Source organism: Aspergillus undulatus (genome assembly GCF_047715775.1).
Source record: "Aspergillus undulatus strain CBS 261.88 unplaced genomic scaffold BDV17scaffold_70, whole genome shotgun sequence".
Lineage (NCBI taxonomy): Eukaryota > Fungi > Ascomycota > Eurotiomycetes > Eurotiales > Aspergillaceae > Aspergillus > Aspergillus undulatus.
This window is the reverse complement of record NW_027396674.1, coordinates 130,871-144,514: the sequence shown is the minus strand read 5'-3', so window position 1 is coordinate 144,514 and position 13,644 is coordinate 130,871. Positions and strand designations below refer to the sequence as shown.

At 50.7% G+C, this 13,644-nt stretch overlaps 5 protein-coding genes across 5 annotated transcripts; 3 read left to right on the top strand and 2 right to left on the bottom strand.

Annotated features, from left to right (window-relative positions):
- Positions 1 to 500: 500 nt before the first annotated feature.
- Positions 501 to 1,389, top strand: BDV17DRAFT_219957 (uncharacterized protein). Its single transcript, XM_073755576.1, has one exon. It carries the CDS (start codon positions 708 to 710, stop codon positions 1,167 to 1,169), a length of 462 nt encoding a protein of 153 aa, XP_073611178.1. The 5' UTR covers positions 501 to 707; the 3' UTR covers positions 1,170 to 1,389.
- Positions 1,390 to 5,721: 4,332 nt separating this feature from the next.
- BDV17DRAFT_301176 (putative acetate kinase) lies at positions 5,722 to 8,043 on the bottom strand. Its single transcript, XM_073764201.1, has 6 exons — positions 7,336 to 8,043; positions 6,956 to 7,270; positions 6,750 to 6,812; positions 6,533 to 6,605; positions 6,013 to 6,399; positions 5,722 to 5,941 (listed from the first exon to the last, which is right to left on the bottom strand). Exons 1-6 carry the CDS (start codon positions 7,716 to 7,718, stop codon positions 5,894 to 5,896), a joined length of 1,269 nt encoding a protein of 422 aa, XP_073611177.1. The 5' UTR covers positions 7,719 to 8,043; the 3' UTR covers positions 5,722 to 5,893.
- A 19-nt stretch (positions 8,044 to 8,062) lies between these two features.
- On the top strand, positions 8,063 to 11,160 carry BDV17DRAFT_301172 (putative phosphoketolase; the record flags this gene model as incomplete). Its single annotated transcript, XM_073764200.1, has 7 exons — positions 8,063 to 8,225; positions 8,398 to 8,632; positions 8,678 to 8,830; positions 8,876 to 9,185; positions 9,232 to 9,849; positions 9,898 to 10,723; positions 10,769 to 11,160. The coding sequence occupies 7 exons, from the start codon at positions 8,063 to 8,065 to the stop codon at positions 10,804 to 10,806; spliced, it is 2,343 nt and encodes a 780-aa protein (XP_073611176.1). The 3' UTR covers positions 10,807 to 11,160.
- A 296-nt stretch (positions 11,161 to 11,456) lies between these two features.
- BDV17DRAFT_219625 (uncharacterized protein) lies at positions 11,457 to 12,325 on the bottom strand. The gene has a single exon (XM_073755572.1). The coding sequence runs from the start codon at positions 12,242 to 12,244 to the stop codon at positions 11,756 to 11,758; it is 489 nt and encodes a 162-aa protein (XP_073611175.1). The 5' UTR covers positions 12,245 to 12,325; the 3' UTR covers positions 11,457 to 11,755.
- Positions 12,151 to 13,502, top strand: BDV17DRAFT_219705 (RTA1 domain-containing protein). Its single transcript, XM_073755574.1, has 3 exons — positions 12,151 to 12,535; positions 12,593 to 12,685; positions 12,739 to 13,502. Exons 1-3 carry the CDS (start codon positions 12,295 to 12,297, stop codon positions 13,332 to 13,334), a joined length of 930 nt encoding a protein of 309 aa, XP_073611174.1. The 5' UTR covers positions 12,151 to 12,294; the 3' UTR covers positions 13,335 to 13,502.
- The last annotated feature ends 142 nt before the right edge of the window (positions 13,503 to 13,644 follow it).

The following is a 13,644-nucleotide window of genomic DNA, read 5'->3' as shown; positions in this document are numbered from 1 at the left end:
AAGCACATGTCTCGGGGCCCTAGACTTTTTTCCTTCCCTCATGCCAATTTTGCTGGCAATGGTCTGGCGGTGCGGATTGGCTGCGCGTAAGCATGTTTCATTGTTGCGATTCAACGTCAGTGTCAATCAGAGAACTCTCAGCACTCGCAGAACTCAGGACACCGGGCGCCCAGAGACTCAGCTCCGGGGAAATGCAAGGTTGATCCTCGCGGTAGAGGAAAATCTGTGTTACGTTAACGTACTTTGGTCATGGTCAGCGAGTCGCGACTCGCCAAAACCACAACGACGATGACCGGGGTCCAGCGGGGTCATGCAAGATTACCGTTTAATCGCGGGACCGATATTAGGTTGGGTGAGCAATAGCCTATCGTGAGTCAGAACGGAGTCTCCATGACGAAGGAGTGCGCGAATTCCAGCGAGCGTCGGCTGAACCGCAGACATGGGACGGTTGGGAGTTGGACCTCTTCCTCCAGAAATTCTGGATACCGGCGAACCCCCTCGGTACGTTATCTATACCAGCATCGACGGCTATGCAGATGTTAGATGTTCCTGCATTGGTGTATGCATTAAGTGGGCTTGGTGCAGAAAAACTGCCTAGTTAGGCGCTGGCAAAGCCGATCATCGACCCAGCCTGCTGCAGCCCGGCGGGTATCCAGCTTCCAGAACGATTCTGGAAGTTCAGAGTCCAGACTCTGCGAAGCCCTTCCATGGTTCATGACGCGGACCGTTGGACCACTTTGCGATTCCATCTGGCACGTCAAAGCCTAAAGGGACGACCACCTACGATGTGCTTCATCGAATATGTACATACCAACAGATGCCCATGCAATCGGACTCTGCCAGAACACCCAAAGGAAGGATTTGCTTCTCCACAATTGATGAGCTCGCGGACCCCCGTACCAATCATTTATCAGCCACACCCTCATCGATGTAATGATTCGGAAACCACACCAACGCGGGTTAGGCAAGCCCAACAAACTAAGACGGAGAACGATCCGGCTACCAATACAGCTAGAACTACGCTAGAAACCAAAAAAGAACGACGGTCGCGGTCCAGGTCCAGACGACAAACGGTTGAGCCAAATGATTTGTGGTGGTTGAGACGGGGTTGGCAGGGAGACGCTTCCGCGTTCCACCACAGCCCTCCCGGGTTAGTGCCTGCAGGATGATCGCCGCCTCCTTTTTCAGGAGATCTTCATCTCTCGCTGCGTCGCTGATCATGCATCGTGCATCCGTACTTTCTCAGTGAGGAAGGATGATTGCCCACGGGGTAACTGCATTCGGACTGCAGCCACTTCCGTTATGAGGATATCATGCGGAGACTGAGAGTCCAACCGCCGACAAAGAACCTCATCCTCGTCCGTAGTGGCAAATAGTCGATATGACCTCCACAAGAGATGGCTGTCACCAGAGACGAGTCAAGTGTCTGAGTCCCAACACTCTTTGAACAAAGATCACCCTGGTTCATCACTCTGCTACCCCCTGATTCAGTCGCCCTCTACCAGAAACTTTGTTTCAAGCATGCATTAGCTCAGATTGGGGATGTTCGAGCTCTGGGGTTTGAGAACGCCCGCATTCAAATTGAACGGTGACTGGAGTGACAGATGGTCAAGTCTCAGGCCGGGGCCTCGCATGGCAACAGGGGTTTTGTGATCCGTCCCTATGCAGGAGATCATAAACTAACCCACCCCAAGAGGCGGTTATCAGAACTAGCCATGATAATGGTACTTGCCCGTACAACGATACCTACGCTTAGGCGCATGCTAAATTTGCGTGCATGCAGGTTGCAGTTCCAAGCTATGCGATCTACCGATCCGCCAGCAAACAAGCGGGAGGCTGAAGAAGGTCCGGGGGTCTGATCGCTGAATGCGAACAGGCCTTGCAGAATTATTGGGATGAGCTATGCGATCGAAGCAGGGGGGGGGGGCCTTGAACAGTGGCTGAATTCCAATACTAAGCTGGAACCCATCATGATCCAGGTAAGTCTTTGTTTGAGGACGGATTAATCATATTCTGATTGAATATCTCACAATTATCATCAGATATACCCCACCGTACTCTGTAGTCGGACGCATTAATTGTTACACAGGCCGCACGTGCCAAGAAGCACCTGCCACAATAATGAGTTCAGAGTCCAGAGTTCAGGCAGTCTCAGCAGCATCCACCTCACTGGGAATCAAGATTACAGACTCAGAGTAATCTCCGTCTGCGCTGAGTGGGTTTGACTCAATCGTCTCGCTTCTTTGGATAATCTTCATGAAGAATCTTGGAACCGTCTCCATCTCATCCGACAGCTGTGACAGCCGAGAAGATATGACATATTTCAATAGCGACCGTCCCAGAATCCGCGGGTAAGCTGGACTGAACACCCCAGTGAGCCTGACTCTGATTCTGAGTCTAGTCTCATTCATCTGAAATTCCACCCGGTCGCAGCTGCCACGTCTCACCTTTCTCCCTCGCCTGCCTACGGTGTCTCGTGATCTTTTTCAAAGGAAAAGAAAATCTTCAGAGTCAAACACTGCCATCATCATCTCCTCTCCGTTGACCTTCCTATAATCGGTTCGCTAATCAGTCGCTGGCGGGCAAGCTGCAGACGCGGCAGCCGGGAAAAGCAAACCAACTGCATGATCGCAGCCGCTCCCACGCACCCGCCCGAATGCCATATCCCGGGACCTATCAAACTTTTGAGCCATCCGATATAGCCGCACAATACTACGATAGACGATTTGGGATGCCTGGTTGTTTGATTTCAGGATCCGTGGGAGATGAGATAACGTACTGCGCCCGGTGAGGTCTTCCTGCTCCTTGGTGGTCAAGCCATCTTTCCGCAAACTATGCACAAGTATGAGATCTCTATCAGTATGCGATAGCCTACACGCTCAGAAAATCCAATACATGGATTCGGACAAGGTAGACAGACACCGCTTAGTCTCCGGGTCTTCACGGTCGCAATAATTGCACCTCATTTCGGCCCGTAAAGCACAGTTACACCACCATACAACGCAACCCAAGGCTTCGTTTCAGATTCAAACTTTCAGCCCTTGTGTCAGCGGGAGGACTCTGCTTAGATGGCTCGTGGAACAGAGTTGCACTGCATCCGGATCGCATGGCCACATCATTAGACATGATCTTCGAATACGAGAAAGATACTCTATGGCCGAAATTCAGGCGCTCAGTCGTTGACACCAGAGTCTGAATTCAAGTCGGTCTCAATTCAGGCGACAGTACGTAAGACTCTATCGGCATATGCGACTGGATACACAAATACTCCGTATTTGTTCGACTATTGACTCCGACGGGAAGCAAAAAGCAACGACTGACAGCTGAAACTGAGTCCTGACCCCCAAACTGTCCATTATGTTAGAACGAGGGAATGATTCATTATCAATCAGGCGGCAATCAGACATGACGCTCCCAGGGATGATTCTATTTCGGCACGCCTTGACGGTGCACACTCAGACGTATCCTCTGTACTCTGTACTCCTACACAGACAACCGCGTGGCGATTATGTTAACATGTATTCATGGCAGCCACGTCAGAGTCAGCGCTGGGAGTCAGAGCTGAGATCCATGACTCCAGCTTATCCTCCGAGGGCTGAAAAACGAATTACTTCGCCATCTCTTAGCCTGTCCCATGAACCAGGTAACTCGCGATAATCATGCAGATTGCAGATGGCCCCCGGCCCCTGATCGGCCTTCCTTGGTGGGTTTAGGCCCCTGGCATTCAGATTTCAGTAATCGAACTTCGCGAAGATTACCAGGGCCTCCCTATACTGCTTACTAATAGTTGATGTTAACGTAATTCATGGGTCATCCGACCAGGCTGTATGCCATACTAAATACTATTTCTAAAGTTTAATATCTTAACGACTATAGGATTTGGAGACTTAAACTTGATATATACCTTTATTCTATAGTATTAAACTAGTATTAAAAACAATTTTCTTTAAAGTTAAGAAATTCTCCTGGTAACATAATACAGCTGTATTTTTAGTATTTTAAGTGTAGTCTAGATTTATAGCTTATAATAAGCTTAAAACTATTTGAGAAATGGGCTTAACAAAGGTTTAAATATCTATTTATTAGTTTATTCTAGTTTTATATTCATTTTATTACTACTTGTCAAGATAATAAGGGTTGAACAAGTAGTATTTAGTATGGTATCATACAGCCTGGTCGAACGACCCGTGAATTACGTTAACTAACTACTGCCAGGGTAACTAACAAAAGTACGAGGACCTTGGTGGCAACACGCAACTGACGAACGCTTCGGCCCGCGAGTGATTGGAATCCTCCAGAATCCCCTTGTGCCAACCCCATTCTTCCTTCATCTTCCAGCTCTTGACTGGAGTCCTGCTCTCGCAACTCAAGGAATGCATCGACATTGCGACAAACAGATAAAGAAACGAGGTATCAGTAGCGCTGTATCCTGTGGCAACTTCTTTCATCCGCTCTGTTGGTATCACTATCACTCTCCGCCTCTTTGCGGATTGGTTTCCACTAGGATTGGGACATGCAAGATGCATCGCTGATCGGAGTGGAATCCACTCCGTGCTCCTCGCCTGCCTCCTTGGCTCACGGAGTCAACTAGCAAATCGTAGGTACCTGTGACTTCACTTCGAGCTTGATGGACTATTGATCACCTCGGAGGGAAATGGACCAGCCTAGGATTCCAGGGACGACAATCCATGATATGCTTGTCAGGTCGTCCATCCAGTGAGTTGATTAATTCCATTGCTCTTCCAGACTCGACTCTAGACTCCACAGAGTGGAAAAGGGTCGAGACGACACGGCGAGTCATCTATATATTCGACACCCAATGTCGTGCTTGTTCTCGCTCCCCCAGCATCCATACTCGGTATGAGACCGGAGTCCTTCTCCGAAATCTATGTATTTTGTCTTATCACCAATAGATCATCGGTCGTCCGACCTTTATTCGATTCCAGATTGACATATTAAAGGATCAAGTGCTTAACAGCCTAATCGCCCGGCCGGAACCCGGAACATGATCCGTCGATAGATAGGTCACTCGGCCAAAAGTACCCCATCAAACCAAGGGACTAAGTGGAGGCTAGAAGCAACCGAATGATATCGATGCCATAGATGTGAATGTGATGGGCAGATCCTGATCAGTCAGGTGAGGTGGTGTTGCACCGTTACAGCGTGCTTCACTTGGGGCTTTATTTCTAGCATTCTCCCTCTCTTTGTCCTCAGATGGCGGATTACGGGTAGGTGTTCTTAGCTGTTGGGTTCAATTTCGAGATTCCAGACGTTGAGACAAGGTTCACGAATCAACATTTGAGGTTCGATTGATGGGGTCTGTTGGAAATCTTGGTATGTTGGTTGGGCGGTCGGTCCATCGGTTGCTTTGATACCTAGGTAAAGAGACGCGAACTCATCATCGTAAGTTTGTTGGGAAGCCGATGCCGACGCCCTGCCAGGGTCCGAGGAAGGATCAATAATGAGTAGATAGACCGGTGTCTTGCCGATTGACAGATTGAAAGGTAAACAGATTGACAGGTAACCATAGTAGCAATCACCTTCCGGGACAAGATGAGTTTCTGACTTCTTGGTCGCCATTCTCCAACCTCTGGGTCTAACGGCTGGGGTTTTGCCATGGCCTGTGACGGACCTGACGGTTCTTAATTAATATATGTATTGTGTGTTTGAGACTGACATGTTGGGGGAAGCATCCGCTGCGACAATGTGGGTAGGGTATGCCTTGGATATATTAATTTCAACGGCGATACAGATATATTTTTGCAGGCACGTTTGATGATCGGTTTGAATTCATGAGTCAGTCAATCAGTCAATCAACCAGTCCATACTTTATAGTCATTATCAAATTGATTGATTTCATCCTATGTCCTACAGACATGATATCAAGCTCAATTTAGCTCTTAGTACCCTGCCTCTGAACACATCCATATGCCATCTCAAACTGTAAGCGTAAAGACCGTCAGCAAGTACTCCTAGTATACCATCCAAGAGACCGAAAATATAGGGACTTACCTGCTCATCAGTCTGACAGACAAACACCCTCTTCTTCCCATCCTTCCCATCCCCCTCAGACCCCCCCGAAATCTCACTCACCGTCTCGCTCCCAGTCTCAACATTCCTCCCCCCATCAAGTTTAAACCCCAAACACCCAACCTTCCCCACAACAACTTCTCTCAGAAGTGCACTCTTCTCACCAATCCCACCGGCAAAGACCAGCCCATCGACATCCCCATCAAGCTTGACGAAGTAATTCCCGATATACCCGACGATGCGGTCGACGAGGATATCGAAGGCGAGCTTGTGCGCGGCGCTGGGCGGGTTGGGGACGCCGATTTGCGCGAAGTCCGTTGTGCCTGTTAGGACTTTCCAGCCGGATTTTTTGTTGAGGATTTCTTCGGCCTGGATTGTGTTGTGTTGTTAATTGATTGGGTTGGATGTGGTTTCCGTGGTATGTTGCGTGGCATGCCTGGTGCTAGGTGCTGGTAGGCAGGCAGGCAGGCAGGTAGGTACTGGTAGGTAGGGGCTTACCTACAGTGCTAATGTGCATTTCCTTGGTACTCGCAGGGCTGAGTTTCCCTGCTTCGCTGGTATAATGGAACACGAGCCTGTCGAAAGGAAAGCAAAAACCGGGAATTAGCCTTCTCACTCAGGCGATGGGGTGCACGGACAAATGCAATATGCACGCAGGGTCGATCTGATCTGATCTGCTCTGATCTGGCACATGTTTCTGGTCTTAGGGTGGGACTCACGATGGATCGATATCGCCGCTGCGTGTGGCGCCCGGTAGTCCGGCCAGGGGGGTGAGGCCCATCCTGCAAGGGAGAACGATAAAGTCAGTACGGCTTCTCAAATATCCACCATCTTGTCTGGTCGGTATTTCCCCCGAACACACCCGACGCAAGCAAGGCAGGCATGGCAGACAAGGCAAATCAATAATGGAGATCATCGAACATACGTCGTATCAACGCTTTGGCCATTTCTAATCGCGCACATCGATGCACCGCTGCCGATATGCAAGGCAATCAGGTTCGTCTTGTCCACCAGCTTGCCCAGCTTCTTGGCCACAGAGCGCAAGATGAACGAGTAGCTTATCCCGTGGAAGCCGTACTTGCGCAGTTTGTTGCGCTTCGCGGTTTCTTGGTCTATTGGGTAAGTTGTCACGTAGGCGGGCATGGTCTTGTGAAAGGAGGAGTCGAAGAAGGTAAGGCTTGTCACCTTGGGCAGTTCTTTTCGTGCGAGGCGGACGATTTCGAGGGCGGAGAAGTTGTGTCTGTTGCTTGTTAATGCGCATACTCTCTGATCATTTGATAGGTATGCTGTTTGAATGCAACGTACAGAGGAGCCAGATCCTCCAATTGCTCTAACTGGTGATACGTCTCATCGTCGATAACGACCTCGCCCTCAAAGTCCCCTCCATGTACTATCCGGTGGCAGATATAAGCTAGGTCATCGGCGCTCGCAATCTCTGACAGCTCAGGGTCCGTAAAGCAGCGTTTTAGGAGAAGCTTGAATGCATCCTGCGGACTGCTGGCCTCGCCCTCTTTCAGTTCCTCTTTGTGCTCCTTGTCGCCGGCCGTATACTTTAGTGTTGCCGGGGGCGCAGTCAATCCGGAGACTTGGGCATTCGCGATCGCCTTGGGCGAGTTCTCGAGGGTGTAGAAGGTGATTTTGACGGATGAGGAGCCGGCGTTGACCGAGAGGATTGATTTTTGTGGCATAGTGAGTGTGTATCTAGGTCTTTCTCGTTTGCGTTGGAGGTGTATCTATGAAGGGTCAGGAAGTCGCTCGAGGTTGGCTGAGCGATTAGATGATGTTTGAGCAGAGCATTCTCCTCAGACTGCCTTCTTCCCTGCTCTTTTCTGCTCTGGTCCACTGTTATCCATTTGCGCGTGCATGGTTGTTGGCAGAGTGTGTGATGTCAATCGCGTTCAGAGTGACGTAGTGCATCTGTGCCGAAGCTGCCGGCGCATATTAGATCCACGCCTTCTTATAGTTAAAGCCCAACACCACATTTGAAATATTTTTCAACCGATAAGCGTTTCATTTTTCATAACCAACCACCATGCCTGGAGAGGTTATCGACCGACCGAACCCGGCGCCGAAGCCGTCGCACGTCCCGGACTTTGTTGAACAGCTGCTTGTTCCGGCGCAGAAAACAAATCTAGAACAGAAGGATTGCGATGCGTTGTACAAGTATCGCCGTGCGGCGGCGTACATTGCTGCTGGTAATATGACCTCTAGCCTTTTTGTGCGGGTTGTGTACTGACATATCATAGCCATGATCTTCCTTCAGGATAACGTGTTGTTGAAGCGACAATTGAAGTCCGAAGATATCAAACCGCGTCTTCTTGGTGAGTAGGCTTGACATATGTACTATCAGACTACTAACGCTTCCAGGACACTGGGGGACGTGCCCGGGGTTGATCCTTGTCTACTCTCACCTGAACTACATCATCAAGAAGCAGAACCTAGACATGCTATATGTTGTCGGTCCAGGGCATGGAGCACCGGCGTTGTTGGCATCGCTGTGGCTCGAAGGTGCCTTGGGGAAATTTTACCCCGAATATGGCAACGACAAGGAAGGCCTCCACAACCTCATCTCGACCTTCAGTACCAGTGCCGGGTTGCCGAGGTAGGCAGATTTCGAAAAAGTCGAAACTCGGGCTAATGTTCGAAGTCACATCAATGCCGAGACACCAGGGGCCATCCACGAAGGAGGAGAGCTCGGCTATGCGTTGTCGGTTTCCTTTGGGGCGGTCATGGACAACCCTGACTTGATCGTCACCTGTGTGGTAGGAGATGGAGAAGCGGAGTCTGGCCCTACAGCCACGTGAGTTGCGGTCGTGTCATGGAAGGTTCCCTGCTAACAATTTAGATCATGGCATGCAATCAAGTACATTGATCCCGCTGAATCAGGAGCGGTACTCCCGATCCTACACACTAATGGCTTTAAGATCAGTGAGCGCACGATCTTTGGCTGTATGGATAACAGAGAGCTCGTTTGCCTGTTCACAGGCTACGGATACCAGGTGCGCATCGTTGAAGACCTCAATGACATCGACAACGACCTTCACAGCTCTATGCTGTGGGCGGTTGAGGAAATCCGCAAGATTCAAAAAGCGGCGCGCTCTGGAAAGCCTATCATGAAGCCTGGATGGCCCATGATCATTCTGCGCACGCCCAAGGTATGGCACCCAGCAGCTATTCTGGAATTTTAGCTCATTATTCTAGGGCTGGTCCGGGCCAAAAGAACTGCACGGTCAATTCATTGAAGGATCATTCCATTCTCATCAGGTTCCTCTCCCCAACGCCAAAAAGGATGATGAAGAGCTGCAGGCCCTTCAGAAATGGCTCTCTGGATACAAGCCAGAGGATCTGTTCACAGATGCGGGCGATGTCATCGACGAAATCAAGTCCGTTATCCCTCCGGACGAGAAAAAACTCGGCCTGCGGCCCGAGGCGTACAAGGCCTACCGGGCCCCTGATCTTCCGGACTGGAGAAAGTTCTGCGTCGACAAGGGAGAACAGTTCAGCGCCATGAAAGCTATTGGAAAATTCATTGACCAGGTTTTTGTACAAAACCCTCACAGTGTTCGGCTGTTCTCGCCCGATGAGCTGGAGAGCAACAAGTTGAGCGATGCTTTGCAACATACGGGACGGAATTTCCAGTGGGATGAGTTTTCCAATGCAAAGGGCGGCCGTGTGATTGAGGTTCTGAGCGAGCACATGTGCCAGGGCTTCCTGCAAGGATATACGCTGACCGGCCGGGTGGGCATCTTCCCGTCGTACGAAAGCTTCCTAGGCATCATTCACACAATGATGGTTCAATATGCCAAGTTTGCGAAGATGGTAGGTCACATCAGACGCTCGACGATTAGAGGTTGACCGAATCCACAGGCTAGGGAAACAACATGGCACCGTGATGTGAGTAGCATCAACTACATCGAGACCAGCACCTGGGCCCGGCAGGAACACAATGGCTTCTCGCATCAGAACCCGTCGTTCATCGGGGCAGTCCTCAAGCTGAAGCCGTACGCCGCCCGAGTTTACTTGCCGCCCGATGCCAACACATTCCTCACCACCGTCCACCACTGCTTAAAGTCGAAGAACTATATCAACCTCATGGTTGGCTCAAAGCAGCCGACTCCAGTGTATCTGAGCCCCCAAGACGCGGAAACGCACTGCCGAGCAGGTGCCTCGATCTTCAAGTTCTGCAGTACCGACGACGGACTTCGCCCCGATGTCGTGCTGGTTGGAATCGGCGTCGAGGTGATGTTTGAGGTCATCTATGCCGCAGCTATCCTGCGAGAGCGCTGCCCTGAATTGCGCGTTCGCGTGATCAATGTGACAGACTTGTTTATAATGGAGAACCAAGGAGCCCATCCTCACGCCTTGGAGGACGAGGCATTCGACAACCTCTTCACCGAGGACAAGCCCATACACTTCAACTACCACGGGTATGCGACCGAACTCCAGGGCCTGCTCTTCGGTCGTCCGAACCTCCACCGGGCAACCATCCGCGGTTACAATGAAGAGGGCAGCACCACCACGCCGTTCGATATGATGTTAGTGAATGATGTGTCCCGCTACCACGTGGCGAAGTCAGCTATCATGGGAGGAGCCCGCTCGAACGAGCGGGTACGACTGCGGCAGCAAGAACTTTGTTCAGAATTGGACCATGACATCGTCGAGACGCGGAAGTATATCATAGACAACCATCAAGGTGAGTAAAGCGACCTTTTCTGGTGGCCAGAGCTGACTTTTCTAGATCCTGACGGCACGTACGATATGCCATCATTCGACTAGAACACGGTCACCGACTGCTTCTTTGGATAACATACATGCCAGCGATTAGCGTAGAATATCAGACAATGTTCAGACCGCATTATTGCTTGATCTTCGGTCCTTAGGCCCGTATCTAAACGGTTTACCAGCAACGGCTGACAGAAGACGTTGAGTAGAAACAACCAATTGACCAGCAAAACAAGAATGCAGGGACAGGGGTCACGGGTGTTGGGCGTGGAAGGCGCAGTGCTGACATAACCTGGAGATCACGGCTTCCAAGGTTCCCGTCAACTTGGAAGGAGAATATAATCTGATGATTCCCTTCTTTTCAGCTCGAAATGTGAACTTCATCGTCGACTTCACCTTTCCGTCGACAGTTCCTTCTTGCGCTCGGCTGGTCCTGCCTGTCGTCCATGTTCAACTGCGGCGGTGGCTGATTCTGGGGAGCATTCTTTCGACGTTCTCTCCCAAGATTGCTCTGCTACTCGCCTCGGCTCAGCCTTGTATGAGATTTGTTTCGCATGGATGTGATCCTTCACGCCGAATTTTTGAGCCTTTTCTCACAGATCTTCGTCAAAACAACACCCTTGGCTTTATGACTTGGTCTCAGGGCTGTGCCAGCGTTTGCGACATGTGGTGGTAGGCCTGACGTGGTGAGGTTTGTCGATGCTCTAAAACTCTTGTGCGAGCGAGAACACCGCTAACCATAAGATTTACTTGGCTTAGCCTCAGCTCGAGCTTTGAGGTCAGAATCCTTCAACCATTGGACCGCTAAGCCAAGATTATTATACCTCACGCGCCGATGAAAACGACGTCATGAGGTTTAATTCAAGCCTTTCCAGCAATCTAGATAGCAGGCAACCGAAATCTCCCCGACTGCGTGGCTCGCTCGGGGGCCAATTTTTATCAGCAGCTAAACCCTTTTCGAGAAACCTTGCGACAATCGGACAACCCTGTGGGCTTCTCAAGGCTAATGCCCACTTAGGTCTTCAACTGCCGAATGAGATGCGGCCCGACCGAGGACCATGGACAGGAGTTGAGCAATCACAGGGCTCTCTTTGCGGGACTGCTCCGCCAGCAGCCGAAGGCTCCCATCATGTAGAAACGGCGTTACGGCGGGCATACAATCCATCCGTTTCCGACTCGGCACTGCTCGGTGGTTGGAAGAAGTTTTTATGGTGGAACAGAATTGGAGGGATTCCGCGATTTCATTTTGCGTAACATTGACTGTTTCAGACAGCCATACCTCGTGGCCAAGAGTATAAGCCTCCCTCGTTTGTATCTGATATCTCACTCTGCATGTTTTCCTTCGCCATTCCTTCCCCCGGTTTTCCGGTCCAGTGCCTGTCATAGCGCTGCTATATAGATATTCACCCCCGAAAGGGCCGAAACAGTCTTTCAATTTGAAATTGGACCAACTGCCCCGTGCAGTATCAATATTTCTGTCCAGCTCGTCCATCAGTTCCCCCGGGCTCGAACCTTTTCCCAACCACAAGAGCAGCCGCGAAGATGTCGTCGGGTAACGAGATAGTGCTCGTGAATGGCACAATTCCCTTCGAAGTCAGGCAACAGATGCGAACTGGCTGCTATGGCTATGTCGACGGACTTGGTACTCCCTATGGCTATCCGCCCTCTCTCGCTGCAGGCATTGTGTTTCTCGTCCTTTTTGGCCTCACTATGATCGGCCACACAGCACAAATGGTCTGGAAAAAAACCTGGTGGACATCTGTATTCGCCATTGGAAGCCTCAGTGAGTCACCCACAATAGCCCTACACAGCATCTACTGATATGGACGAACTCCCACAGCCGAAATCATAGGTTGGGCTGGTCGAACCTGGTCCGCGGAGTGTACCTACAACACCAATGCTTTCCTCATGCAGATTACTACCCTTATCATTGGTAAGCCCTATTACCTGCACCTCTGCAAAACCAAACTAAATCAATCCCGATAGCCCCCACCTTCTACACAGCAGGCGTCTACGTCCTCCTGGGCCGCTTCATCTCAATCCTCGGCCGCGACTCCTCTGTCCTCAGTCCAAGAGTGTACCTTTTCATCTTCGTCACCTGCGACATCATCTCCCTTGTCGTCCAAGCCGTCGGCGGCGCCATGGCCTCTACTGCCGCAGCCCAAGAAGACGGTAACACAACCCCCGGAACAAACATCATGGTAGCAGGCATCATCTTCCAAATGGCCTCCATCACCGTCTTCGTCCTCTGCGCCGCGGATTTCGTCCGCCGCACCCTCCGCCGCCGCCTCTTGCAGTCCCTAACGGGAACAGTGGTGCCCCTCCTAGCGGCTATGGTCTTTTCCGTGATCTGCATCTATATCCGGAGTATTTACCGGACCATTGAGCTCCTCGAGGGGTGGGACGGGTACCTCATTACGACGGAGCGGTTCTTCATCGCGCTTGACGGGGCAATGATGGTTCTTGCCGTTGCAGTCTTTAACTTTATTCATCCGGGTTGGTTCCTCCCCGGTGCGAGCGAGACGCTGAGGGGGAAGACGAGTATGGAGGATGGGAGTTTGACCGAGCTTCGCTATCGCTAAGCTCAACGCCTGGATATTTTGCTTATGGGTCTCGCGCTTCGCTTTTATTGGTTTCGTTTCTGTTTATCTCTCTGTGTTTGGTTCTGCCGTCGGCGCTTAATGGGGGGTTGGGTCTTTTTACTTGCCACGGATTATATGCCGGTGTTCTATGATTTAGACAAAGATCAGGATTAGATTTATGGGATAAGAGAGATTACATTAGCTCATGTGCTGGTCAGCCCTCCAATACTCTTACCGCTCAGCTTCAGCTGGCTATATATACCTGCAATGTTCATCAAGTCGATATTGGCAATGGGACTAGACACTATTG